The 27,734-nt window shown below is 38.3% G+C and overlaps 1 protein-coding gene across 5 annotated transcripts in view; it reads right to left on the reverse strand.

Annotated features, from left to right (window-relative positions):
* Window positions 1–26,641, reverse strand: part of LOC110008165 (polyamine oxidase 7-like) — a 40,331-nt gene extending 13,690 nt beyond the window's left edge. For 2 of the 5 annotated variants that reach the window (XM_088852543.1, XM_088852545.1), the window contains exons 1-3: window positions 7,421–7,706; window positions 3,882–4,028; window positions 3,574–3,636 (exon numbers count right to left, since the gene is read on the reverse strand). In XM_088852543.1, the coding sequence (XP_088708669.1) occupies window positions 3,574–3,636; window positions 3,882–4,028; window positions 7,421–7,430 (220 nt within the window). In that variant the 5' untranslated portion in view covers window positions 7,431–7,706. Of the gene's footprint in view, window positions 1–3,163; window positions 3,439–3,573; window positions 3,637–3,881; window positions 4,029–7,420; window positions 7,708–24,256; window positions 24,377–24,477 lie in introns of those variants that run through there. The other 3 variants (XM_088852542.1, XM_020673934.2, XM_020673936.2) reach the window with 3 other exon arrangements.
* Between the last annotated feature and the right edge of the window lie 1,093 nt (window positions 26,642–27,734).

The following is a 27,734-nucleotide window of genomic DNA, read 5'->3' on the forward strand; positions in this document are numbered from 1 at the left end:
GATCATAAACTTCCGTAGGAGTTAAAATCTTTGTTATTTCAGATTTTGGATCTCGCCTCCACCTTTTCTGTCTCTTTTGTTCATGTGTATATAGAGGCTAATGTGCTAGCTGATTCCTTGGCCAAAGGAGGTTCTACCCTCTCTGAAGCCGTTATTTTGGATTTTGTAATCTCGTTCTAGATTAATAATATCTTTGAACTTTCTCTCAAAAAAAAAAATAAAGGTTTATATAAGGATGCTACCTTATAATGTAGAACCACAGATGCCCCTCAAAAAACCATTGGAAAAGGTAGTTTTAATGTTGAAATTTGGATTGATCATCTCGACATCGAGATGTATGACCATGAAAAATAAAAAGATTTTAAGTCTAAAAAATAGTGCATTTTACAACATATTATCTACACCGTCCATTTTCAAGATTTTCATATGTTTATAGATCTACTTGATTTTAACCATTTTTGAAATTTAAAATTTTATAATTATATATAAAAATAGATTTTGAGATAATCCTAAGAACGTTTTACATCAAAATTATATATCATGATAAAATTTGAAGGTGCACCTTACCTCTACACCTATGGATGCGTCCATATGCAAACTGCACCCTTCTAAGAGAAGGTCTTTTACTTAGGACACGGATTCTATACAGCCAGCCCACATATTGGAGAAATGCAAGCTTGGCAATAAATATATTTTTTAAATCAAATTTGATCCCTAGTTTTATGGAATATATAATCCTAGAGATCATGAATATGAAAAAAAAATAGAAATAATAATTATATTAAGAAAACATTTGGACCTTTAGTTACAATTGTTTTTAGATGGACCACCTATTTGCCTCCATCTTAAAGATGGATAGTTTATACCTCTGGACTGCATATTGTAGAAATGCGGTCCAGCCCACATAAAACAATTTTCCTCTTAACTTATAGGAACCATTGTTGTTCTAATAGAACCGTGATGGCCCCTCGATGAAGAGCTAAAGCATCACTGGCATATATGGCCCGTGATGACCTTCATGGTCCCAATAGGGCCATGAAGGTTACTCGAAAGCAAAAAAGATAAAACAGTAAAAAGAAATTGAGTATGAATGAGATTTTCAAAAACTTAAGTCCTTTTGCAGTTTTTGGGGAAACAGAGTATATATTTTTCAGAACTTCCCTAAAAACTTTTGTTGGCTTGTTTCATAACCATACCCTCCAGCAGTTTCAGCTTAACTGATCTTGTCATAATCAAGGAACAGACTCTACAGAACATTGCAATCACAGATATAGAAGGGGCTACTGCTATTCGGTCAAGTCCAAACCTTTCACGAGATAAACGTCATAATAGTTGGCAGGGCTTAGACGGCTTTCCAGATATTGGTACTGTTTCATGGGATCATATAGTCTATCCTGATATGGGTTAGCCCTTCAAACTCTAGGTTCTATCTATAAAACCTTCCCCACTGATGAATACTTGTTTTCATTGATCGAAATCCTTTTGTTTCATAGGACCTCTAGATTAAGCAGTGAAAAGCAAATTTATGTAGTGCTTACATGCCTATTATAAAAAAAAAGATAATAGAACATAAAAAAAAAACTCCTAGCAGGCCTTGCAACAGATCTTCAAAAGATAAGTTTGAACAACTCCAGAGGATCAATATTTTTAAATTATCATGGAGTTACATCCACTTTCCAACTAACACATTTTCATGGTCACCAGATCATAAGCAGACACTGCCACGTAATCATTACCCAGTGAATAGTAATAGGTATACTTAATGCAATAATTTTGTATTTGATGAAACAAGTTACCAAAAATAGAATAGAATTGATCAAAAACAGAATTGAACAATAGGAATTAAAAGAATTATAGAAGTGTAAAGGAGGAATTCAAAGACAAGTGAAGACCAGTACTCTAAACATGAACCACAAATAGAGATCAGTATAAGCCAACTGGGAAAATGATGAATAGTAAATGGAAATGAGGGCAACATGGTATCAGTTGACCGTAAATACCATCACTCTTAAAAACTGAAACAAATTTTCAAATAAAGAATTTCAGTGTGTACAGGCCCGCCGGTGCCAGGATTTAAAACTGAAATTCAAATCCGAGGACCAGATTCTATTCAGATAAAGAGTTAAGATGATGGTAAATCTGAGTCAACTCAAGCAAGTCTGAAATTAGTTAATGGATTTTTAAATTCTTGATTCCATGGACATAGTAAAATTTCTTATGCCATTTTAATTCACAAGGATGAAACCTAGTATTCAGATAAAGAGTTAAGATCATGGTAAATCTGAGTCAACTCAAGCAAGTCTGAAATTAGTTAATGGATTTTTAAATTCTTGATTCCATGGACATAGTAAAATTTCTTATGCCATTTTAACTCATAAGGATGAAACCTAGTACAAACCCTAATTCCCTGGACTATGCCATTTATCACTATAATTTCCAAATAGATCAAAGATCGTTAAAATGGGTTCATCACCCAAAAATAATTGAGGTGGTAAGTTTAAGAAGATGATTTCACTCAAGTACCTGCTCAACCATTTTTAAAAATATTATCCAAAGTGTCCATGTTCAGGATTTGGAATCCCAAAGGGTATTTTTTGTAATTTCACCCAACTTGAGCAGCCAAGCTAAATGAGAAAGTACTTGGCTGAAATGATCTATTACAACAACCACTTTGCTGCTAAATTGGTTGATTTGACTACCTCAGCAATTTTTGAGGTGATTTGACCATTTTAAAGCGGGAAAATATGACTAGATTATGAACAACTAAATAAAGTGTTTGATATCATGTAATGAAAAGCTTTGGACTGATTTTGTTGAAAATGACTAAAAATACTATAATTACCACAAAATGAATTATCAGAAATTATCGGACATAAATTTAATGCTTAATCAATTTTGCGACATTTCATCATTATTAACAGCCAAGCAATGGCCTTCAACTACCATCACTAGATATTTCATTTTATTCTTCTTGGTTGGCTAAACCAACTTGGCATTTCATTTTTCTTTATGTTTTGGTTTACTTTTCCATAACACGATAGCTAGCTTTAAAATTATTTAACACTCAACAGCGGCATCAGTATCAAGAAAATAAGCATGCAAAAGCATCCCTTACTGGCAATTCAGGTTTGAACCGAACATGCTTGCTTGAAGGACACCAATGCTAAAAATAAAATGGCATGATCTGCATTATAAACACTGCCATCTTCAACCAAGATAGTCACACCATTTTCTCCATATTAGATTTCATGAACAACCTTCCCTAAATGGAGGCGTTTATCAGGAAATTCCCAGTATTTGTTTCTAAGAATTCCCCTGCTAATCTATGGACAACATACTTGTATCGATGTTCATCAGCAACAAATTGTTCATCTTCCCCATAATATGACATGGTAGGAATAGATTCCACATTATTTAAGCTTGTGATTCTAGGGGGCTCTAATTGAACAAAAAAACAAAAAAGGGTCAGAAGAATTTTAAGAATAGTTGTCACAGAAAAGGAAATAGGAAGTATCAGCGATAAAATGGCTAGAAAATACAGCAGTTGATAACATGGTAAGAGAGTATGTGGACCTGCAATTTCTACATCATAAGCCATGTAGTCTACAGCCATTTTCCAAGGGTGTTTGGGGGACACTGCAAAATCCAAAAGGCATGTTACAGCGATTACAGCATGGTATCTTGAGACCAATACTTACTTTCACATCCTAAGCCATGTAGTTTACTTCTATGTGGACTTTGAAGTTGCTAGTTCCATGAAGAAACTCCAATTGAATAACAGAAAATCATATTATTCTTCCCCCAAAGAAAATGGAAATTGCTATTTATTTCCCATCATTAACAAAAAAAGAAGAAAAGAGAAAAGATGGATAACAGCTTACTATCCAAACATGTGTTGTACAGCAAAAATTGATAAATCTTCCTCGTTGTTTTCTCGAAGTGTTGCAGCCAAGGAAGAACTGAAATTTGCAGCAGCTCATTCAAGATCCAAAGTAGCAGAGACCACAGATTGAGGAACATGGGTACCACTGAAATTCAAATTAACTACCAATAAATTTACATTTGGCAATTTACAAGCTCCTTATTGTATGAATGAACAAATAAAGAAGACATGGGTTTTGAAGGAATTGGTCGGGGCCTGGTTTTCTCGAATTGGGAGAAAACTCTCTCTCAAACAACCGCAAAAAGGGGCCCACGCTTCACTTGCGTGTGCGCATATGCTCTTTTAAAGCGCAGATAGGAACCAACAACGAGATAGATTTAATCGACAAAGATCTGTTCAGACGCCTACCTTATCATTTTGGGTTCAGGGATACGCCCGGGCAGTCACCCTCTTAGAACAATTACGAAGCCCTCCGGCTGTCTGCCAGCGCAGTTTGGACACGAACTCTCCTCAAACTTCAACCCGTCATCTCATTCTTTTGTTTCAAAACTTGCAATATGAGTTTAAATGGCACTCCTCTATGATGGTTCACTCGGTTGGGGGTTGACTGGCAAATATAGGACATAGAAAGAAAGCTGGCGGAAGCTCTTAATCGCTCGTGCGTTATGAGACTCAATGACCAAAGCAGTCGAAAGACTTAAAACCCTACAGGATACTAACTTAGGATGACCTCACCCGAGTGAGCGAGGGCAAGAGCACATACGTCCCTCGCAACTCTACTCGACTGTACGAAATAGAAGTTAGAGTAGAAATATGAGAGTTAGAACTCTTAAGACGATTATTCACAACACTAAGTCAAACACTCGATTGATAGGAGAGGTTTCCGACACGCAAGTGGAATTAACCGTATCCGCACGAAGATGTGAATACGGGTGTAAGCTCGAGAGGGGCAAGAGGTTGGAGACAACTGAAAGACGGAGCCACGAGATGCTTCCTGCAAACAGCAAAGGGGAGAAGAGCCCAAAGAGAGATGGGGCTGCAGGTGTTGCGGCTCCGAGTCTTAACACGCGACAAAGGAGAGAAGGGCACAGAGAGATACGGGGCAACAGCTGTTGTGGCTCCGAGACTAAACACGCAGCAAAGGAGAGAAAGGCGTAGAGAGAGATGGGCCTGCAGGTGCTGCGGCTCCGTGACTTAACGCACGACAAAGGAGAGAAGGGTGTAGAGAGAGACGGGACAGCAGGTGCTGCGGCTCCTAGACTTAATGCGCAGCAAAGGAGAGACGGGGCCACAGGTGCTGTGGCTCCGAGACTTAACGCGTGGCAAAGGAGAGAAGGGCGTAGAGAGAGACGAGGCGCAGGTTTGCTGCGACTCCAAGTTACTATGCGGAAAAGGCGATGTAGAGAGAGAAAGAAAGAGGATAGAGAAGAAGGAAAGGAGAGAGAGTGGGCTTGGGGAGTGACCTAGTCTAAGTGCGCCACCTTAGCCTCTTTACTTACACATGAGAGAGAGCAGTTAACCACGGGTCAAGGTTAGTGTGTATGGACTAGGGCGGTCTATGGTCTAGGCTTAAGTGCAAAGATGATAGTGTAGGTTAGGGTATATGAGCTAGGGGTAATTTCTCTCTAAAAGTTTTCTCTCACCTCACCACTAGACCCAAGAGTTAGAAGCAAAACCAAGTGAACACAAGCTAATGCCTCAATTTCATTCCCGAATGATCCAACCCTTTTACAATTGACCTAAGCTTGTTTATATAGAGCAACCCCCAAACATGGGTGGAATGCTCAAAACTAAACCAAATTGTTGAAATTTACATATTAAATGAATTAAAATAAAATCCCGTTCTTGGGCATAATGACCAAAATACCCCTTTGAACTTTTGAACAAATGGCAAAACCATCCCTCCTTGAGAGGCCCCTTGCCATTTCTAGACTTCGGGAGCTTTGTCGGACCCTTTCGGCAGTGACTCGCGCAATCAATCGTCGTAGAATTGATGCTTGATCCATCACGAATGTTTTGATGCCTTTGACCGTCTTGAAACGGATTTTTCTTAGGGGGCAAAAAGCCGACCAACTACCGAAACACCGACCACCAATGCAGTCCGATCCATGATGTTCCAAGTCTTCATTTTGATCACGAGTCAAAGAGGACATTGTCATGATCATTCTGCACCAAATTTTGTCCAATTTGATTTCCATTTTAGCACATTCCAAATTTGGAAAGTCGCCAGAAAATGGAATCCGACAACCTGAAAATCATATCATTCTCAACCCCATCCAATCTTTAATTAAGCGCAAAAATTATACTAAATTGTACTACTTCGTGATGCAATTGCAATGGACCCATATTTGCAACGACACCCAGATCTCAAGTTATGACTTCACAAAGTACAAGATGTCTTCTTTCAAAATTCTAATTTTCATGCTTTTGGGCTCATCTTCTCTCCAGAGATTCTCTCGTCTCGGGTCACGTCATGATGTGTGCCATATGTCAAAACGACCGTATCGTCGAGGCCTAGCTCGTGTCCAGATTTGAGTGTGTTTCGACTTAGAACGAATGACTTATGAATATTTGAAATCACCCCGAGAGGTGAAAACACAATTTCCATGAATAAAAACTGGTTCACCGAGGCCGCACCGTAATAGTGTAAAACCCACCCTTTTATGGTAATTTGGGCCCAGAAAGGTATTGGAAGATCCGATTGAGCCCAAATTTGGTCCATATGGGTTTTTCGACGTTCTAAATCTAATAGCAGTGGTTTGGTACTATTTTGAAACCCCGAAAATAAGGCTAAAGTTTTAATGTCCTTTTTCAGCATGATAGGAACTGGATTTGAGAACCGAGTTTCGTCCTGATTATATCGAAACTTATCAGAATGTGACGAAACTTTGTAAGTGTCTTTCGAACATCCCAAACTACCCCTTTCATGCCTTTTGAAGGCGTTTCAGTACTTTTTTGAAGGTTGCCCAGTTTTAGGCTTATTTTGCAGTGTTCCCATAGTCTGGCGGTGTCTTTGGTACCGGCAGGATCAGGTTGTTACTGGCTCTCTCTTTATACGACTCAAGAGTACAAGTACATAAAAAATGATGTATAACAACTTGTATCACCGAATGCTGCTCTTCTAGAGAAGCGAAAAGTATAGCATTCGGAACAAAATTTGTCGTCGAAGATCATCTTTCGAATCCTTATTAAGACAATGAATTCCATTAAAATTAGATACCCAAATTTCCAATTTCCTCAGAAATATAAAAAAACTACATAAATATTAAAAACGTGAAGGAAAGATAATTTGTGTTTTTAAAAATCAGAACATATGCGGAAATGACCCATGAAAAATAGTTTAGAATACAATATTGCGCAAAAAATAATGAAATCCCAATGTGAAACCCTTCAATAACTGGAATCAGGACGAAATACTGTAACAACTGAAACCCTAATTTCTTAATTCCTCTAGAGTTACATATAATTCCATAAATTTAAAATTTTAAAAAAAACTGAAGGCATGAAAAAAGAGGCTCAAAAACACGGAATTCTTACGTTTTGACATGAAGGTGTTCTTGGAAACCTACGCACTCGAAGAAGGCGACGCATCTGTTGCTCCTCCATTGAAGCAGAGGAAGCGAGAGAACCTGCATGCATTATTCAAAGAAAAAAGGAAGAAAAATACCTGCAAAACATAGAAAAATGGGCAAAACAAACTATATGTGCAAGAATTAACAGCAAATAACAACAATATCACAGAAAAAACTTCAGCCGCAATTGGTGATCGATAGCGAGAGAGATTGATTAGGGTTAGAGAGAGCGAGAGAGAGAGAGATTTTCTAAAATGTCGTCCCGCCATATCCTTGCTTTAAACACGTTTCATTACCCCTCATTTTTTTAAGTTTTAGATTTTTGCAAAAGATTTCTTACTCCCGCGATAGTCCTGTATCCATTTACTCCCGCGTGCAAATAGGGATATCTTATTTATCTAGAGCAACCTTAAGAAAAAAGAAAGGAAAAATTACGTAGATATTTATTTTAGATTTCGTTATTATCAAAATACCGAATATTATCTGTTATTATTTAAATGTTTATTTTTTTGACTTCATAATGATTTAAAAAAAAAAAGACGAAACTACGTATTTTTTGTTTTTCAAAAACTGAAATTACAACAATTTCAGTTTTATGAATAATCGGAATTTATAAAATTTCAATTTTTTAAAAACCAAATTTTTTATTTTCTGAGTTTAAAAAAACTGAAAATTTTATAGCACAAAGCACCCCTTTGTCAACCTCTTGGTTTTATTATTGTTTTTAGTTGGGGTTCGCAATTTTCACCGACTCACAAATTCTTGTTTTTAATTTTGATTATGTACATTTTGATGAAGAAGTAAATGTAAAGACACTATACAAATCAACTGATGACGAACCTTTGACAGATCTCCCGACACTGGACTCTTTCTTATTATATTACCAAATGGAACCCACAGCCCCATGTGTGGGCGGACAGAAATAGAGTGGAGAGAAGACGCCTTGAAGTTATGTAATCATGAAATGGGTAGAGAGAGAGGCCTTTATTTTCCTTATCTCTCTTTAAAGTAGCTTTTTAGATGCCTACAATTTTAGAAGCCAAAAAACAGATAATTTGGGCCAATTGGCGCGGCCCTTAACATGGCCCCCCAAAACAAGTCCCACGCCTATGGATCATATTCGTCGTTCCCTTTTCTTTATCTGTCTTTGAAAAATCAAAAATTTAAAATCTTTGTTTCTTGAAAAACCGAGAATAAGTAGTTTCATCATGTTTTAAAAAAATTGTTACAAAGTCCAAAAAATAGACATACCAGTAATAACGGAAAGTATTCGGTATATTGATAGAAACGGAAACTTAAATGGATATTCACATAATTTTCCCCAAAAAAAAAAACTCTCACTCTTTATGTGCCTAAAAAGAATACCATCCCAAAATTGCACCATAACCCATCCAAGTTTTCAGGGGAATGATCCATCCAAATTTTCAAGGGAATGATCTAGATGTTTATGAACTCAAAGTTGTTTTTTTTTCCTTTAACAATAATCATCTAGTTATGATTAGATGGATCGCAAAACTTTCAAAAGAAAAAAATATCCTGAGTTGGTGTTTTGCTCAAGGGAGTAAATGTATAGAATGCTATTGAGGGAGCCTAGTAAGCACGCACTTTAGATTTTGCGTATGAATTATTATTTAGCACATAACTTCATATTCTACATCTTTTGGATTTTTAATATCCAAATATTTATGTAGCCCAACAAACTTACATTTTTTGTTATAGGTTTTTTATCTGAAAAGTTTTTGCAAATTTTGGACTTCAAAATCTGAAAATTGTGAAAATTGTAGAAAAAAAATTTTGTGCTATTTTTTTTTTAAGATATCCAAATATGGGCAATTTGATCTTTCTAAAATTTTGAGTAAAAGAGATATAAATGTAAACAAGGAAAATTTGTAATTAATTATCATATAATGTGAATTATTTGGGATATATGTGTAATTTTCTCAACATGAAGCACAAAAACACCGTGTTGCTTTCATTTGCTGGCATTAGGATCATTAAAGGCTTTAATACAAGAATAAACAATTAACTAAGCTTTATTACAAGAATATACATTTAATTTTTAGTGGATGTTTTAACCTAAGCGAAGTTAGGCCTTAAATTTTTATCTATAGTTTCCATCCCTACTGCTTTGAAACGAATGAAAGTTCCGCTCTTATTGATGTAACCATGGAGGATATTGATGGATATTCCGTTAGGAAAAAAATGGAGCCCAAAGCTAATTTCCTTTTGGGTAAAATTGATATGGTTTAAGCTCCACCTTTTTAATGAAATTTCATTAACTTATTCAAGAAAAAAATAAAAAAAGATAGGGTTTAAGCTAAAGACTACATAGAAACAAATCTAGCAGAGAGCAATTGAGGAAACACTGAAAACTGTTGGTTTCTCAAATAACCACAATGAAACCTTGTGAGAGCAGTTTTTTGCATCTTTTATTGCTATTTATGATACTTCCAGTCTAAAATGGATTTCTTAAAAGATCAAATTGATTCTCATCTATTGCAGCTACAACATGGTAAGTGGAAGAGATAAGAAGGTAGTACACAATAGGTAACCAAATGCTTCCTAAATGTTTCAACTAAAATTTAGGTGTACAACTTGAATTTGAACAAATGAAACTTTGCCTTGCTCATAAATAAACAAGAAGATTGATCCAAACAATAGTTTGTATTGATTAGAAGTAGGGCAATCTAATATCTTTGCAGTTTAAAACCCAATGACCAGAAATATTTTCATTAAGTTGATTTGAAACGCAAAATAATCTAATTTAATATTGAACCCATAGGACCATCTTGGATTTACCTTGTGGACAATTTAAAAAAGAAAGAGAAAAAAGATTGAAACCCTAGATCCAATGTCCCTCTAACAAAACGTCTAGAATCCATCTTTTCGAGGGGAATTCATTGGAATCATTTTCTAGTATACTATGGTTTATATTTTTAATTGGAGGGAAATTTAATCTCAAAGTTTAATCCCCTTGTGTGTTTTGAGAGAGAGAGAATTTGTGGTTTAGCCTCACCATAAATTACTATTCATATAATTAAGGAGTTATATGTAACCTCAAATGCTTGTTAGTGAGAGCCGATGGTTGTGAGTACGTAGTCTACTCACGATGATATTGGTCATGTAAAATCCATCTTTCAATAGCGGTTGAGGATACCTATTGCATATCATAGTTATTCAAACAGGACTGAACTTGTGTTCCGACTGATGCCTTGGCCGGTTTGGACGGATGTAGATAACAAATTTGTTCGAAAATCGGTCAAAATTAGTGTTTGACTAGTTTTGGCCAATCGAACTAACCGGATTTAGCTTATTCGACCAGCTAAATAAAGTTGGATAAATTTATTTTCTAAATTGTTATATCTAGTGTTTGGACCGGTTTTGACTGATCCAAATACCTCACGGTTTAGTAGCCTGTCTTACGCTGATAATACCATATCATTCTATTTGTATGTTTTATTTAGATAGTGACATACTTCTCCAACGAATTTTATTTTTTCACATGAATGTCTTTGGAGCTTGCGCAGTAGAAATGAACGACCCTGCCATTTCAAATTTGGGTGCACACACACGGGCACACACATAGATACACACATAGATATAGTGGATTGATTTCATGCCACTGATACATTATCTATACTACATTATTAAGGAAGAGTTAAGGGGTGGACACGTGTCGCCAAAATAAAAAAGGTCCCTAATTGTATAGAGGTTGCATGATACATTCTAAGGGAAGAGAGAGAGTATGTATACTTTAGGAGAAGAAAGTTAAGAGAGAGAGAAAGTATGCATAAATTTTAGGGAGAAAAGAGAAAGAGTGTATTCTCCTAACTTAACATATTATATCCTTATCTAAATATAGCATTTCTTCTAAAATAATGAAGAATGAGAGAGGGAAGAGAGTATGTATAAGAGAGAGAGAGAGAGAGGTGCATGCATATTTTAGGGAAAAAGAGAGAGAGAGTAATTTATATCTCACCTATATTTCAAACTCTATACTTACAATTTTCTCACCTAAAATATATCTCACATGCTCAATCTTCTAAAATAGGAAAGAGTGAGAGAGGGAAGAGAGAGAGTACGTATACTTTAAGAGAAGAAAGGGGAGAGAGAGTATGCATGAATTTTAGGGAGAAAGGAGAGAGAGTAATCACTTAACTTATCATATTATATCTTTATCTAAACATAGCATATCTTCTAAAATAGAGAAATATGAGGGAAGAGAGATAGAGTATGTATCTCTCTTTTTCCCTCTCTTTCACATTATCACGTGGATTTTGGGATTTTCAAGTACCATTGAATGAAGCTTAACAAAGTCTATATTGGAGGTAAGTCATAGTAAGTCTTTTATTTTCTTGGTATTTCCTATGTTTGTATTTATTTATGTGTTCTTCCCATTTTATAAAGATTGAAGAATATATTAATCTGTAAAGGTAAGAGAAACCTTGCTTTTTTCAAGGTATGTAATTATTGTTTTTTAAACTTCATAAGCACCTATTTTGAATTTAATTATACATTATTTTATGTTGGGGATGTTCTATGTGAAGTAAAAAATAACAAACATAAATTATAAAGAATTAAAATAATTACAAATTTTAACTCTACTTCACAATTTTAGTGAGTTTTCCACATACATATTATTCTTTTGGAAAAATTGCTTAAACCCACAAATATGGACTTTCCATGCACTTTACCGCCTAACTTTTCCTAAAATAATTTTCCCCAAAACCAATTTTTTAAGCTAATACCCCCCAATCTAAAAAAAAAGGTGAAATAAAGGCTAAACTACCCTCCTTTTTATTTTTTACCCCAAAACTATTTCTCTCACACGGAGTTTTTACCCTAAACCCATTTCGTTTTCCCTCACGATTTTCCCATTTCCCTCTCCATGAATTTTCCCTTTTCCCTCTCTACAAGGCTCATGATTTTCCTATTCGTGTCTCCACCAAGCTCACGATTTTCCCTCTCTCTCTACTAGGGCTCACGATTTTTAGCTTTCTCTCTTTACTAGGGAACAACACGAATCCGTTTCTCTCTCTACCGGGGCACAAGAGCATATTTTCTCTCTCTAGTTGGGCACAATACGAGGGTCGTTTCTCTCTCTTATGATGCACGAGCTCATGTCTCACTCTCTTTCTACCCAGGCCCCACCCACTCTCTCTCACGATCTACTTTTTTACTCTCCCTCTCTCTCTATTAGGACCCTACTCACTCTCTCTACTGAGGCCAAAACTCAACTTTTCTCTCAATCTCTCTTTCTACGAAGGTCCCACAAAGCACCACGATTTTCTCTCCCTCTCTTTCTACAATCGAAAGTCCCACAACTCTGTCACTGTCTCTACGAAGGGCTCATGTAGCACTGCTCTCTTTCAAAATGAGCCCTATCAAAGGCCGAGCTCAATTTCTGAGCCCCAAGTATAAAAGAGTATTTCAATATAATATTTACAAAAAAAAATTTATCTAATATTTATGTTATAACTTCAACTTTGGGGATAAAGCTTGGCATGTGAAAACCTTTTCCTTAATCATTTGAAGTGAAAATGTGAATCATAAACTTGTTGATCAAAATGTGGATCAAAACCTTTCCCCAAAATCTGTTGTTGGGTTTTTATTTGGCGAAATTGATATTATTTAATTTGTCATTGACAATTGAAGGAATGAATTGCTCATGGCTTAAGATGTATTGATTTTTTTGTTTCTTAATTTGTTATGAATATTGTCATTTTCTCTCTATTATCATTTTAAGGTATGAATGTTATTGGTGGTAATAATTTTTAGGTTATTTCTACTGTATTATGTTGATCTGGTAGATGATGATCCATCATCTTTCTTTTGTTAAAATTTAGTAGCAATTCTTGTTACAAAAATCTTTCTTAAAACTTGCCTAGCTCTTATTAAAATATAATTTGTCTTTAAAAAAAAATAAGCCTAGCTCTTTTTAAAATTTAGTAGTTACCTTTTGTTTTTGGAAATTCTAACTTGAGCCTACCAAACTTGGGTAAGTTCAAGGCCAGTATTTAAGATGTTATATATGCAATATATGGAGTAAGTTATTACAAATGTTGTGCAGGACAAAAGAAAATGGGTGATAGCAGATTAATTTATTGCATTTTCGGTGGAGAACTTTGAACAAGTTTCGATGAGACTTTAGATTATATTGGTAGTGATGCATTTATCTTTTTCACTAACTGTAGAACTAGGTTAGATGACATATGAAAATACGTAGTAGTGCGTTTCTCACTTGACATGCACTTGATATCACTGAGGTATTTTGTCTTGGGAAATAGAAGATTTATGGCGAACCTATTCATTGATGATGATATTGTTAGGATGTTGAATGCCTATGAAGGCGAGGATCAAGTGTTCGTCTATGTATTTGATGGGAGTGAACATAGGGTTGCAAGTACTTCACATAATACTATGACAGTCAAAGAAGTCAGACCCCCACAATCCTCTAATGTTTTGGTCTCTGGCTCTGAACAAAGCAATGCACCAAGGTTACTTAGCACATGAGAGGATGCACTTGTTGGGATAGCGCAGCAGTTTGAATCTTTAGAAGATTTTCGAAAAGCCTATAGCAAGTTTGCTATAACAAATCATTTCCTATACCGTCTTGTTAAAAATGAGGAGCATCGCATAAGGGAAAAATGCAAGGGTGATGGATGCAAATGGGAGATATATATTATGAAGCTTAGTAGGATATATGTTTTTAGAATCAAAACATAGAAAAAAGATCACTCATGCAATATTGGAACAAGCAATGATGTACAGAGAAGAGCGTCATAGAAATTTGTTGCATCCTTACTTAAGGATAAATTAAGTGACATTGCGCATTACAAGGCTAAAGAAATTATGAGTGATTTGTCTCGAGATTATGGGTTAGAATTACCCTATTTGAAGGCTTGACGATGAAAAGAAACAACCATCAAAGACATACATGGTTCGCAATATGATGCATACAACTAGTTACCATCATACGTAAATCGTGTGATAGGAACGAATCCTGGTAGTTATGCGACAGGACAAGTATGGTCAGGAGGGACATTTTGTCGATTGTTCTTAAACTTTTATGGGCAATACATGGCTTCAAAAATGGATGTCGTCAACTTCTATTTCTCGATGGGACATCACTGAAGGTGCGATACTTTGGGACTCTACTTCCTGTCAACTCATTCAATGGGAATGGAAAAATGTTTCCTGTTGCATTCACAATTGTGAATGCCGAAAGTATCGATAACTGGTTATGGTTTATGGAATCTCTAAAGATTGCTATTAAGACTGATTCTGAAATCACTTTTTTGTCAGATAGATACCCTGGTCTAGTTGATATTGTCGGTCAAGTTTTTGAGAATGCTTATCATACCTTTTGTGAGCATCATTTAGTGGAGAATTTTAAGAAAGAAGGAAAACACATACCTAATGATGTTAAGAAGGCAGTTGTATGTGCATTTATCAGAACATGTAGAGCATATAGGCAACAAGAATACTTTGATAAGATGATGGAAATTAGATCACTTTCTGATGACGCATTCAGGTGGTTCATGAAAGGATCACCAAACTGTTGGGTCTCGTCACAGTTCAGGGGTAATCGATATGACCAAGTAACAACCAATGTGGTTGAGTCATATAACAAGTGGATTCTAGAAGCACGAGATAAGCCAAATTTTCAGTGCGTTGACTTAATTAGGAGACAAATCATGGAACTAATGGCCACTCGCAGCTTGAAAGTTGAAACCTGGACTACAACACTTACCTCGAAAGCTCAAAACAAACTAAGAAAGATCATAAAGCAATCCCTTTCCATGAGGATCACTGTGGCATCAAATGGAGTAATATATGAAGCAATGGGTGATCACATGAATTATAAGGTAAACGTTATTTCACGAGAATGTGAATGTCAAGGTTGGCAAATAAGGGTTTTGCCTTGCAAGCATGCTGGTAAATCCCTTCAAGGAATGAATAGGGATCCTATTGAGTATCGTGAAGAATATTTCACAGTTGCGAAATTTTGTGTAACATATTCTATAGCTATCGTGTCAATTACTTTGATCAACTTGTCTGGACGTAGTTTACGTGGACAGCTTCCTTCAGAGGAAGTAGTAGTGCTTCCACCTCACTCAAGGCGCCCCCCTGGCTGACCTAAAAAGAAGCGCATCGAGTTGTAAGAAGTATCTGTGCGACCTATTCGGTACAAAGGAACTGGTCATAACAGGGCAACATGTAAAGCACCCACTTGAAGGTATATACTTGTATTTATCTTTTTTATTCTGTATTTTTAATTTGTAGCACCCACTCCTGGGAAATTTGTTATTAAATATATTAATGATTTTTTTTTAGAGCATTTGTTTCACTTATGTTAATCTTGCGCTTTTGGGGCATATATACTTATGTTTGTTTATTTTATTATTATCTTTTTTGTTAGTACATTTGTTATTATCCTTTTGCCAATTCATATGTACATATTTTCTTAATTGATGTGATGTGCACATGAAAAACTTTGATAATATAAATAGATTTAGTGATGCAAGACTCAGAACAATCAAGAGGAACAATGGGTCCATCCACTTCGTCTGAGCACATGAAAAATGTACAATAGTCTATTTACTTTATCTGTGATATGACCACTACGCAATGGGTCCCCCATTGGTAGTTGGGTATATTGTACCTCAACTCCTATTATAGGAGTGGAGTCGAGGAGTGACTGTGAATAACAGGGTGTGTCGCCCTCCCCAAATTGTTATGAGCACTACTCACTGGACCCTCTAATGGTAGTCTAACGCCCTCTAGCTTGAAGGGGTAAGGAGGGGGCCGTGTTTTTGCAAGGCCTCATCCTATTGAAAACCCCAAAGTGCGCTACGAATTGTGTTCATGAGTGAGGACATTACAAAATGGGACCTCCATTCTTCATTGACCTCCCTCCAAGCTGAGGGTAGAAGTCCCAAGTTACATGATTGGGTTAGCTTGATCGATGTGACTTCTACTTCAGTAGTAAATAGATCTATTCTACTTGACTAAATTAGGCATTATGTGTGAATATCTGACTGTAACTGTAATAAGCATAGATGTATCTGCCATCTCAAGAACAATGGATACTCTGATATATGAATGTTACTCTTTTTATATACAACAAATTTATATATATGTACACACAATCCTACTGTTTGATGCCAGTATGATTTTTTATGAACCATAGACCATATTATTATGTATATGCATATAGGTGGGAATGAAAGTGTAGTGTTCTACTTACTGGGCTTATAACTCACTCCGCTTACTTTCCTCTGTGTAGAGTGATAGCACCTAACTGTGGTAGTCGAGCAATAGAGTGGTGGTGGCAGATTTTTGAAGCTTCAGACCTGTCAGGGATCTATTTTTGCATAGTAGGTGTCTGGTGGCATTGCCACGTGTTGTTTTGATCGATGTATTGTATGTCAGGCTTGTAAGCCTTGAACAATAGTGTAAAGAATCTTGGAGTTTAATTGAAATTTAATGGTTTTAATTTATTCAGTTTTTAATGCATGTATGAGTTTTATTTATTTCTCGTGGTTTGCTTTGATTTCGTACTTCTAACACGTGTTGATGCCACTCCCACCTGAGTGACGTACACAACCTCTGGTCACGATCTCGCACTTTGTTGCCATCCGGTAGAGTACAGTAGGTCAAAGGGTGGGGTCGTGACAGGTATGGTATCAAAGCAACCATGTTAGGATTCTTGGCCTATGAAGTTTTAGAAGTGTCTTTAGAATAGTTTTTGGTAGATTAGTAACTGAATGCTTGTGTCTTAAGTTGAAGATGCCGAGGACGCGAGCCAATAATGCAAGCTTCGGTAACGAAAACACTAAGGCTTTTGGTGAATTTGTCAGAACCTTAGGGGCCATGAAATAGATGATGAAAGAAGCAATGCCGGTCTTGCTACCCCTGCCATTGACTTGAATGACAGTAGTTTGATAGAGAAGTTTAGGAGGCTGGCTCCTCCTAATTTCTTAGGGCTTGAGGGAGTAGAAAAAGCAGAACGATGGAGAAGGAAAGTAGAAAAGATATTTGAGGTACTGCATTGTACGGATGAACAGAAGGTTAGAATGGGGTCCTTCATGCTAGAAGGTGATGCTGAACATTGGTGGGGCTCGGTGAAGCAATCATGGGAAGAGTCAAGGACAGAAGTAAGCTGGGGAAATTTTCTAGAGGCCTTCAATGAGAAGTACTTTCGTGACTCTTTACGGGAAAGAAAAGAAGCATAATTTATTGACCTGCAATAGGGGAATCTATTAGTGGAGCAGTATGCTGCCAAATTTGTTGAGCTATCGAGGTATGTCCCACATATCATTAAATACCGAGGCACAGAAAGCGAACAAATTTGAGAGAGGTCTTAGGCTAGAAATAAGGGGGAGGGTGATATTAGTGAATCTTAAGACCTTCTACCCTTTGCTAGATTTAGCCTTGAAGATTGAGAGGGACTGCGAAGAGTCTCGAGTCAAAGGAAACTGGAAGACGAGACCAGCCCAGTTTGGAAACTTGGGGAGAAAGGCTCGATCACCACCAAGGAAGAACTTTAGGGGAAGAGATAACTAAAGGGGTAAGAAGATTCAGAGGACCTTGTCGGGCGACATAAGGGAGAACAGGCGCCCGATGTGCCCACATTGTGGGAAGGACAATCATTCGACAGCTGAGGGTTGAAGAAGGACAAGGGCGTGCTTCAAATGTGACAAACCTGATGTCGAGTGAAGGGACCTGAAAACCGACCAAAGACTCAAGGTCGGTTATTTTCCATCACTGAACAAGAAGCCAAGGCATCTGCTTTAGTCTACGCTTTCCATTTGTAGCATTGAAGCTAAAATCTTGGTTGATCCTGGATCTACACACTCTTTTGTTGCACATCACTTTGCATGCCACATAAATGCTAGACCTTCCTTTCTTGATTGGACATTGGTAGTATGCACACCTATGGGGGAATCTATAGAAACTGATACTATTTATAAACACTGTGGGGTTTTGCTTGAAGGGTGTGTACTGCCTATAGATTTAATATTGTTAGACATCCAAGATTTTGATGTTATTTTAAGCATGGACTGGTTGTCCACGTACCATGCTACAATAAATTGCCATGATAAAACTGTGACCCTTAGACGCCCAAATCAGCTTGAGTTGAACTTTATTGGCATCAAGGATGTTTCCCCTCTAAACTTTATTTCGAAACTTCGGGCTTCCCATTTGCTGGCTAAAAGATGTGTTGGGTATATAGCTTATGTAGTAGAAAATCGGGATGTCCGGTCCAAGTTAGAAGAAATATCGGTGGTGAGGGATTATCCAGAGGTGTTTCCTGAAGAGTTAACCTCTCTGCCCCTGGTTAGGGAAATAGAATTTGAGATAGATGCGGTCCCTAACACTACCCCTATCTCTAAAGCCCCTTATAGAATGGCCTTAGCAGAACTGAAGGAATGAAAAGTATAATTGCAAGAGTTGCTGGAGAAGGGATTCATTCGACCTAGTGTGTTGCCCTAGGGTGCACCTGTCTTATTTGTTAAAAAGAAAGATGGGTCCTTGAGGCTATGTATAGACTATCGACGGCTGAATCAGGTCATTGTAAAGCACAAGTACATAATTAATGACCATTTTTACCAACTCAAGGGGCCCAAGTGTTTTCCAAGATTGACCTTCGGTCATGTTATCATCAGCTGCGAGTCAAGAAAGAAGATATCCCTAAGACCACATTCAAGACTCGATATGGTCACTACGAGTTCTTAGTAATGCCGTTCGGATTAACAAATGCCTCGACTGTCTTTATGGATCTGATGAATAGAGTTTTTAGACCCTTTCTGGATGATTTTATAGTGGTCTTTATAGATGACAATATGGTATATTCAAGGAATCTAGAAGAACATGAACGACATTTAAGAAGGGTCCTCCAGACTCTTAAGACATAGAAGTTGTATGCTAAGTTAGGAAAGAGCGAGTTTTGGCTTCCAAGCGTGGCTTTCCTTGGACATGTTATTTTTAAGGATGGGGTCTTTGTTGACCCTTGCAAATTGAAGCTGTACTTAAGTGGGGAAGATCGACAAATGTGACGAAAGTTCGTAGTTTTTTGGGACTGGTTGGATACTATAGGTGTTTTGTATAAGGTTTTTCAAAGATAGCACTCTCCCTAACTTGCCTGACCTAGAAGGAAGTGAAATTTATATGGTCAGATGATTGTGAGAAGAGTTTTCAAGAATTAAAGAAAAGATTGACTACATCCCCAATACTAACTTTGCCAAAAGGAAATGAAGGCTTTGTAGTCTACACTGATGCTTCTCAGAAAGGACTTGGGTGTGTGTTAATGCAGCAAGGGAAGGTCATAGCTTATGCCTCCAGATAGTTAAAGTCGCATGAGCAAAATTACCCAACCCACAATTTGGAACTTACAGCTGTAGTATTTGCCTTGAAAGTCTAGAGACATTACCTCTATGGGGTCCAATTTAATTTATTCACGGACCATGAGAGCCTCAAGTATTTATTTTCTCAAAAGGAGATGAACATGAGGCAAAGAAGATGGATGGATCTACTGACTGATTATGATTGCACCATTAAGTATCACCCGGGTAAGACAAATGTCGTGGCAGATACCTTGAGTAGGAAGCCTGTGGTGTCAATGGCTCACATGATGGTCCAAGAGATGAAACTAATAGAAGATGCAGTGGAATGGCACCGAACACTACCCCCTAATGATTGGGTAGGAATAACTGTGGGTCTAAGGGTGAAACCTCAACTCTTTCAACCGATCCGGGCAGCATAAAAGATTGACCCCCAGTGAATGAAAATCCTAGAAGACATAAAGTTAAGAAGAAAAGATGATTTCTCTGTCAGCAGTGATGATTTATTGAAATTTAAAGATCGGGTATGTGTTCCAAGTGATGGGAATACAAAAAGGGCTATTCTAGAAGACGCACACCACTCCCGTTATGCTATGCACTCAAGGAGCACAAAAATGTATCAGCATTTAAAGAAAACTTTATGGTGGAATAACATGAAGAGGGATATGGCACAATTTGTTTCTAAGTGTTTGACATGTCAGCAAGTGCAAGTTGAACATCAGAAACCCGTCGAAATGTTACATCCCTTACCTATGCCAGAGTGGAAATGAGAACACATCACTATGGACTTTGTATCTAGGTTTCCAAGATCAGGCATTGGACACGATAGTATTTGAGTTATTGTGGACCAATAACTAAAGCTGTCAATTTCTTACCGGTCCGCACCACGTTTAACCTTGATATACTGACTTAGTTATATATCATAGAGGTAGTAAGACTGCATGAGATACCTGTTAACATTGTGTCCGATAGGAATTTTAGATTTACTTCGAGGTTTTGGAGCAGACTGCAATCAGCCTTGGGGACGAGACTCACTTTCAGTACTGCTTTCCACCCCCATACTGATGGGCAGTCAGAGAGAACTATTTAGACCCTAGGAGATATGTTGAAGGCATGTGTTACAGACTTTAAAGGAAGCCGAGATGATCACTTGCCTCTAATAGAGTTTGCATATAACAGCAGTTTCCAGAGTAGTATTCAAATGGCACCTTTTCAGGCCCTATATGGGAGGAAGAGCAGAACACCAATATGTTCAGGTGAAGTTGGTGAAAGGAGACTGTTAGGGCTGAAAATGGTTCAGATGACATCAAAGAAGATTGCCTTAATTCGAGAAAGGCTCAAAATAGCTCAAAGTCGGCAGAAGAGGTATACCGATAACCATCGAAGAGACCTCGAGTTTGAAGCAGGTGATCGGGTCCTTTTGAGAGTAACGCCAACTAAAGGCATTATGAGGTTCGGTAAGAAAGGAAAACTAAGTTCACAATTCATTAGACCCTTTGAAATTTTAGGAAGAATCGGAGCTGCAGCATATCGATTGGCGTTACCACCCGAATTGGTTAATATTCATGATGTCTTCTATGTTTCACTGTTAAGGAAGTATTAGCTTGATCCATCCCATGTCTTGAAGTATGAGCCAATCCCGATCAAGGAAGATTTGACTTAAGTTGAACAGCTGATTAAGATACTGGACAAGAGGGTTCAAGTATTACGCAACAAAGAGATTCCCCTGGTCCGGGTTCTATAACAGTATCATTCGAGGGAAGAGTCAACATGGGAGCGAGAAGATGAGATCCGGGATAAATACCCCCTATTGTTTAAATAGCTAAGTTAACGATTTTGAGGACAAAATCTTTCTTAAGGGGGGGATGATGTAAGGACCAAGGTTTTTCCTGGCCATGGAAACACGCACGGCTGTAGGAGCCTGATAAGAAGAGAGAGATCGCTGTTTGGAGACATCACCATTTGGAGAAGAGAGAGAGAGAGCGATCACTATTTGGAGGCATCACCGTTTAGAGAAGAGGGGCACCGCCATTTGGAGAAGAGAGGCATCGCCGTTTGGAGAAGAGAGGCATCGTTGTTTGTAGAAGAGAGGCATCCCCTTTTGGAGGCATCGCCGTTTGGAGAAGAAAGGCATCGCCTTGTGTGGCATTGCCGTGCCTGGACAATGACAACCACCTGCTGGTCTCATGCTGAGCACACACGCCACTTGTGCTTTGGCATGGGCGTTGCTTACCACTCGGCAAGATTTGGACTGCCACCCCAGCTACAAGGTACTTAAGCCTCTCTCTCTCTCCCACAAGCCATTTCACTTTCTCTCTTTAAAGCCTCTCAATTTTGATCCACATTATTTTAGCCATTGTTCACCATTAAAGAGCCATGTTAGGAACTTGAAGAAGAAGACTATGAGAGAAGATTTGGAGACACAGTGCACCTAAGGTAAGTGGAACATCTATCTTGTAAGTCCTTAGGCATGAAAGCATGGATCAAACATGAACTAAGACTGCATGCGTACCCTGTTGTGCCATGTTTTCCAGAATTTTAGCCTGCCATTGCATGTCAAAATAAGCATTAAAATCTTCCTTGATTTTCATGAAAATCTGTGATTAAGTGTTTATATGCATCTAATGAATATTGAGAAAGGTTGTATATTAAAATATATCATAACATAGGACTAATTGACTGTGATTTGAAAAATGCCATCGCTACATTGTAAATTTCCAGGGAAGTACTATGCTTTTGTAATTTATTTTTGACCCATCAAATGAGGTCCAATTAACCTCAAATATCTTCTATTGGAAATATATATGTGTCTACTAAAATGTTCATGTTTGGATCTTGCTCAAATTCCTTATGCATGAAGAGTTATGCTTCAAAATATGCAAGTAGGTCACTGTTGACAAATTTAGTAAAAGTGCAGAACTGATGTCTCTGTTGTTATGAATTTTAATTGAACAAAGAAAGTCCATTTTCTCTCAAATTACTGCCAATTGAAATATCTCTGAGTATGCTTAAAGTTATATGTAGAAATTATTTCAAAATTCCTCCTAGATTGAAAGTTATACAATAATTAGTGAAGGCATGTCACTGTGGACAGATTTCACTAAAACTCATAACCATCACTTTGGTTGCCATGGACTTTTGAATGACTAAATGGAGTCCAATCGCTTTTAAATTACCCTTTTTTGGAGAGATACATGTTTTACTAGAATTTTGGTTTTGGAGGCACTTTAAAATGTTTTATGGATTGTCTTATAATGGTGACAAGTGGGACATATCACTATTCCAACTTCACAACAAGTTTCAGGTGAGATGCTTCCTTTCTATTGAGCTTTTGAATAGCCAAACGAGGTCTAAACGGTTTCAAACCACCCCCATTTGAAAGATACACATGCCTAGTGAGAATTTGGTTTTGGAACCATTTTCAAATTCCAAATAGATCGAGCATTATGGCCCTGTTTGTGATTGGACATCAATGTCTGACATTATAGAAAAATATGAGACTGTGATGCTGAAAATATGATACTGTGATGCTGAAAATATGATACTGTGATTATGTTATATTATGATTCTATTATATGTGCCATGACTGCTACACAGTGGGTCCTCCATTGGTAGTGGATATTGTGATTATGTTATGTGTGCCAAGACCGCTAAGTAATGGGTCCTCCTTTGGTAGTGGATATTGTGATTCTATTATGTGTGTCATGACCGCTACGTAATGGGTCCTCCATTGGTAGTGGATATTGTGATTCTCTTATGTGTACTATGACCGCTACACAATGGGTCCTCCATTGGTAGTAGGTATTGTGATTCTGTTATATGTACCATGGCCACTACGCAATGGCTCCTCCATTGGTAGTTGGATTTGTAATTTTTTGTTATATTGAAAACTGATATCTGTGATATGACCACTACGCAATAGGTCCGCCATTGGCAGTTGGGTATACTGTACCTCGACTCTTATGATAGGAGTGGAGTCGAGGAGTGACTGTGAATAACAGGGTGGGTCGTACCCCCCAAATTGATATGGGCACTACCATTGGGCCTCTTGCTTGAAGGCATAAGGAGAGGGTCGTTTCTTACAAGGCCTCAGTCTATCGAAAACCCCAAAGCATGCTGAAAAATGTGTGTGTGAGTGAAGATATTACAAAATGGGGCCTCCATTTGTCCTCCCTCCTGGATGAGGGTAGAAGTCCCAAGTTATAGGATTGGCTTAGCTTGATTGATATAGCTTCTACTTCGGGAGTAAATAGATATGTTCTTCTTGATTGAATTAGGCATTTTTAGTTAGATGCCTTGATCTCGCCCTCCGGGTCAGGATGACCTGGTGGCGTGGTTCCAGATTCGAGATGGACCTGGGGCCTGAGATCGCTATCTCGAGAACCGCATAAAGAAGACGTGGGCAGAAGTACCAACCGGTGATAGAGGAGATAGGGTCCCGAGGTGGGACTTACCTCGGGTGGGTCCGTGACAAACTCGGGCTAGCTTACGTGGGTGCCCTCTCAGATCATGTTGGAAAGCCCCTTGGTCTACGACCGGTTTGCAATCGCCTCCCTTGGCCTATTTCTCTTTTCCTGAAACACACACACACACACACATTAGAAGTACATACAAGTGGGGCATAGGTCCCCCACCTCGTTACAGGGCGAAGTGAACGTGAGAGAAGAAGTTTAACCGGGCGGCTAGGTTGGCACAGTGGCTAGACCAGTACGGTGACGTGGTGGCAAGACGGGCACGATAACTCAGACCGGCATGGCGGCAATACTACTCGACGACAAAGACAACACCGACCAGCCTGACAGAATGGCTAGTCTGAGGTGGCAGCAAGACGTGCACGTTAACTCAGACCGGCACGTCGGCAATACTGCTCGACGATATAACTGGCACGATGACTAGTCTGATGCAATGGCTAGTCTGACGCAGCAGCAAGATGGGCATGGTAACTCAGACTGGTACGGAGGCAATATTGCTAGACGACAAGACTAGCACGACAACCCAAGGCTCAGCCTGCCCTCTAGTCAAACAAGCAAAGAAAAGAAAGAGAAGAGATGAAGGCTAGCTCAACTCTCGCTAGGTCCTCAAAAAGAGACAAAGTGAAAATAAAAATGCTGGTGAAATAAGGTTGATGGAAAATGAGTTACAATAAAAATGAGAGAGAGATGAACTAAAATAAAATAAGATTAGAAAATGGAGTTAGAATAGAATAAGAATGAGATGAATAAATTAAAACAAAATGAAGTAAAGGAAAGTAAAGTAAAAAGGATAGAAGAAAATAAATAAGATTAAAATAAAATAATGGATGGGATAGAGTAAAGTATGGTGAGATAAAATGAGTGATGCAAAATAAATAGAATAGAATGGAATAGAGAAAAATAGGTTGAAGTAAATGAAATGAAATAAAAGGAGGGAGTAACATGGAATGAGATAAAAGGGAAGGGGTGGAAAAAGTAAAATAAGATGGCTTAATAAAAAAAAAAGAAAAAAAATAGATTATTTAGTTGAGAGAGAGAAAGTTAGTTTGTTTATTTGGTTTTCATAAAAACAAGATTAGTTTAAAGAGACAGAGAGTGGGACGTGAGTAAGAGACAGAGGTGGGACGTGAGTTGCTTGGATGAGAGAGAAGGAGTTGGTTATGGGTTGAAGGAAGTATAATAATAATGATAAAAAAAGAAATCATTAGGTTAAGAGGAAAGAAAAGAGGATCTGATATTTGAAAGATTATAGAATAAAAAAAATCACGTTTTGGTTATAAGTAGAAAAGAGGTTTAAAATTGGGTTATTTTATTATGAGAGAGAGAGTTGATTAAGTGGAAGAGAGAGGGTTTGACAAAATAGCGTGAAAGGGGAAAACGACAAACAACGAAAAGGATAAAAAAAAAGAAAAGGAGCATGGCGAAGGCGACTGTTCATTTGTGGGTTTTTTACAGAGAGAGAGAGAGCGAAAGGTTGCAGCGAGAGGTTACGAGTGAATGAGAGAGGAGCATCAGGTGGAAAAGTTGGTGGCGTGTTGCAGAGGGTATTGCGAGAGAGACTGGCTGCAGTGGAGAAGATGGGAAGAAAGAGGGCGGAGGTAGCGGCGGATGGGAGAGAAGAACAGGGAAAGGTGGAGATTACGAAATTGGCAGCCGAGGTGGCAGTTGGTGGCAGAAGCAGGGGAGGCAGACAATGGAGTTTGGGTTGCAGCAGCGGTAAAGGGGCAGCAGCTGAAATGGTTACTGGGTGGTGTTCTGGTTGCAACTGAGATGGAGAGAGGGTGACAGAGATGAAGAAGAAGTTCGGAGAAGTGGCTGTTGACTGGAATTGGGTCGCAGCAGGGAAGAGAAAGAGAGAGTAGTGAAGAAAGAGACGGAGATTAGCGGATAGGCTGCAGCGAATTGAAAGGTAGAAATATGGGGTTCGTGAGTAGGAGTTGCGGCTAGCTGCTGGTCGGAGGTGAAGGTGTCGCAGCAGTGGGTTTGTGGACGAAGTGGAGGGATGAGAGGTTGCTGGTGGGAAAGGACGATTGCTGCTGTAATGGTTGCAGCAGGGTGGAAGAAGGTGAGCAAAAATGGGAAGAAGGAGGCAGCAGGCAGCTGCTGCCTGGTGCTTGGGAACAAAGGACGAGAGGGACAGGGAAGGAGGAAGGCCCTGTGGCAACTGGGTGATTGATGAGGCAGGTTCGTTGGGTTTTTTTTTAGGGAGAGAGAAGGCAGCGAATGATTGGGGAAAGAAAATGGGTTGCTGCCGGCGATGGTGGTGTCCGGGCTCGGCGATGGTGTGGAGAGAGGCACACGGCGATGGCGTGAAGAGAGGCACACGACGATGGTGGGGAGAGGGGCACACAGGTCATGTTGGACTACGAGGAGAGGAAACGGTGGTCACGTAAAACCAAAAAAGAAAAAGAGAAAAAGAGAATGAGGAAAAGCGAAACAAAGAAGGCGATGGGGCTCTGCCGTCGGTAAAAGGGAAGAGAGAAAGAGAAGAGAGAGAAATAGATTTATGCTAATCTCAGGCATACCGACTTAAAAGTTTCTCTCTCCTTCCTCTCTCTTTCTCTCAAAATGTGACCAATAATGAAAAATTATGGAAATTTTATTCAACTCAGTAGGGTCTCTTGTACAATGATATAACATGATATATATAAGCGTTTGCTCAAACATCGGTGGATTGATCAAAATTAAATCTAATTGCTGAAAATTAAGATTTAATTAAATTAAAAAAATTCTAAAAATTGGTGTAAAATGAATGTTTTGCTCCTGATTAACAATTCATGAAATTCTAAGACAATCCCTGCTGCTGCCCTAGAATGTGTGTGATCTTTTATAGATGATCCGAAGTCGCTTTGGTTCCCGTTTGTCCGAAAAGATGATTGTTGTCTTATAGGGCTCGGCATGACGATTGATTTGATACCAATTTTGAGCCATGGATCTTGTTTTTAGGCTACGATCATGTAATTTGAAATTTAGATGAATATTGAAAACTTCGGATCGATAGTGTGCTCATTTCTTAATGTTTTTATGTGACTTTTGCACTGGATCACGCTGAGCATACCATCACGATCGCGTGACAATAAACGCAACTCGATTTCGTGCCCAGACGAAGATTTCGCAACTTTTTAGTTTTGACCGGAATCTGAAATTCCAGCGCTGGAATTTACAGTCTCTTTATTAGCTTTATGTGCGAAATCCGACCGTTCATAAGGTCGGAGCCATGGACCTTACGCACGCGATGGAACTAGTCCTGCGTTAATCCGATGAGCTAGCGCCGTGATTTGGCAGCTCTAGAGAGGCATGTCGTTGCTGATTTTCTTGCTCCTTTCTTTACGAATCAATAACGTCTTTCTAGTATTTCTCCTTGTTCGGAAGTCGTCACATGGCGTACCACATTTCAAAATGCTCGTCTCTACGAGACGAACATGCTCACAAAATTTAAGCATCATCCGACTCGAGACGA

Source organism: Amborella trichopoda, chromosome 11, assembly GCF_054954075.1.
Source record: "Amborella trichopoda isolate Santa Cruz 75 chromosome 11, AtrichopodaSantaCruz75HAP2 v2.0, whole genome shotgun sequence".
Lineage (NCBI taxonomy): Eukaryota > Viridiplantae > Streptophyta > Magnoliopsida > Amborellales > Amborellaceae > Amborella > Amborella trichopoda.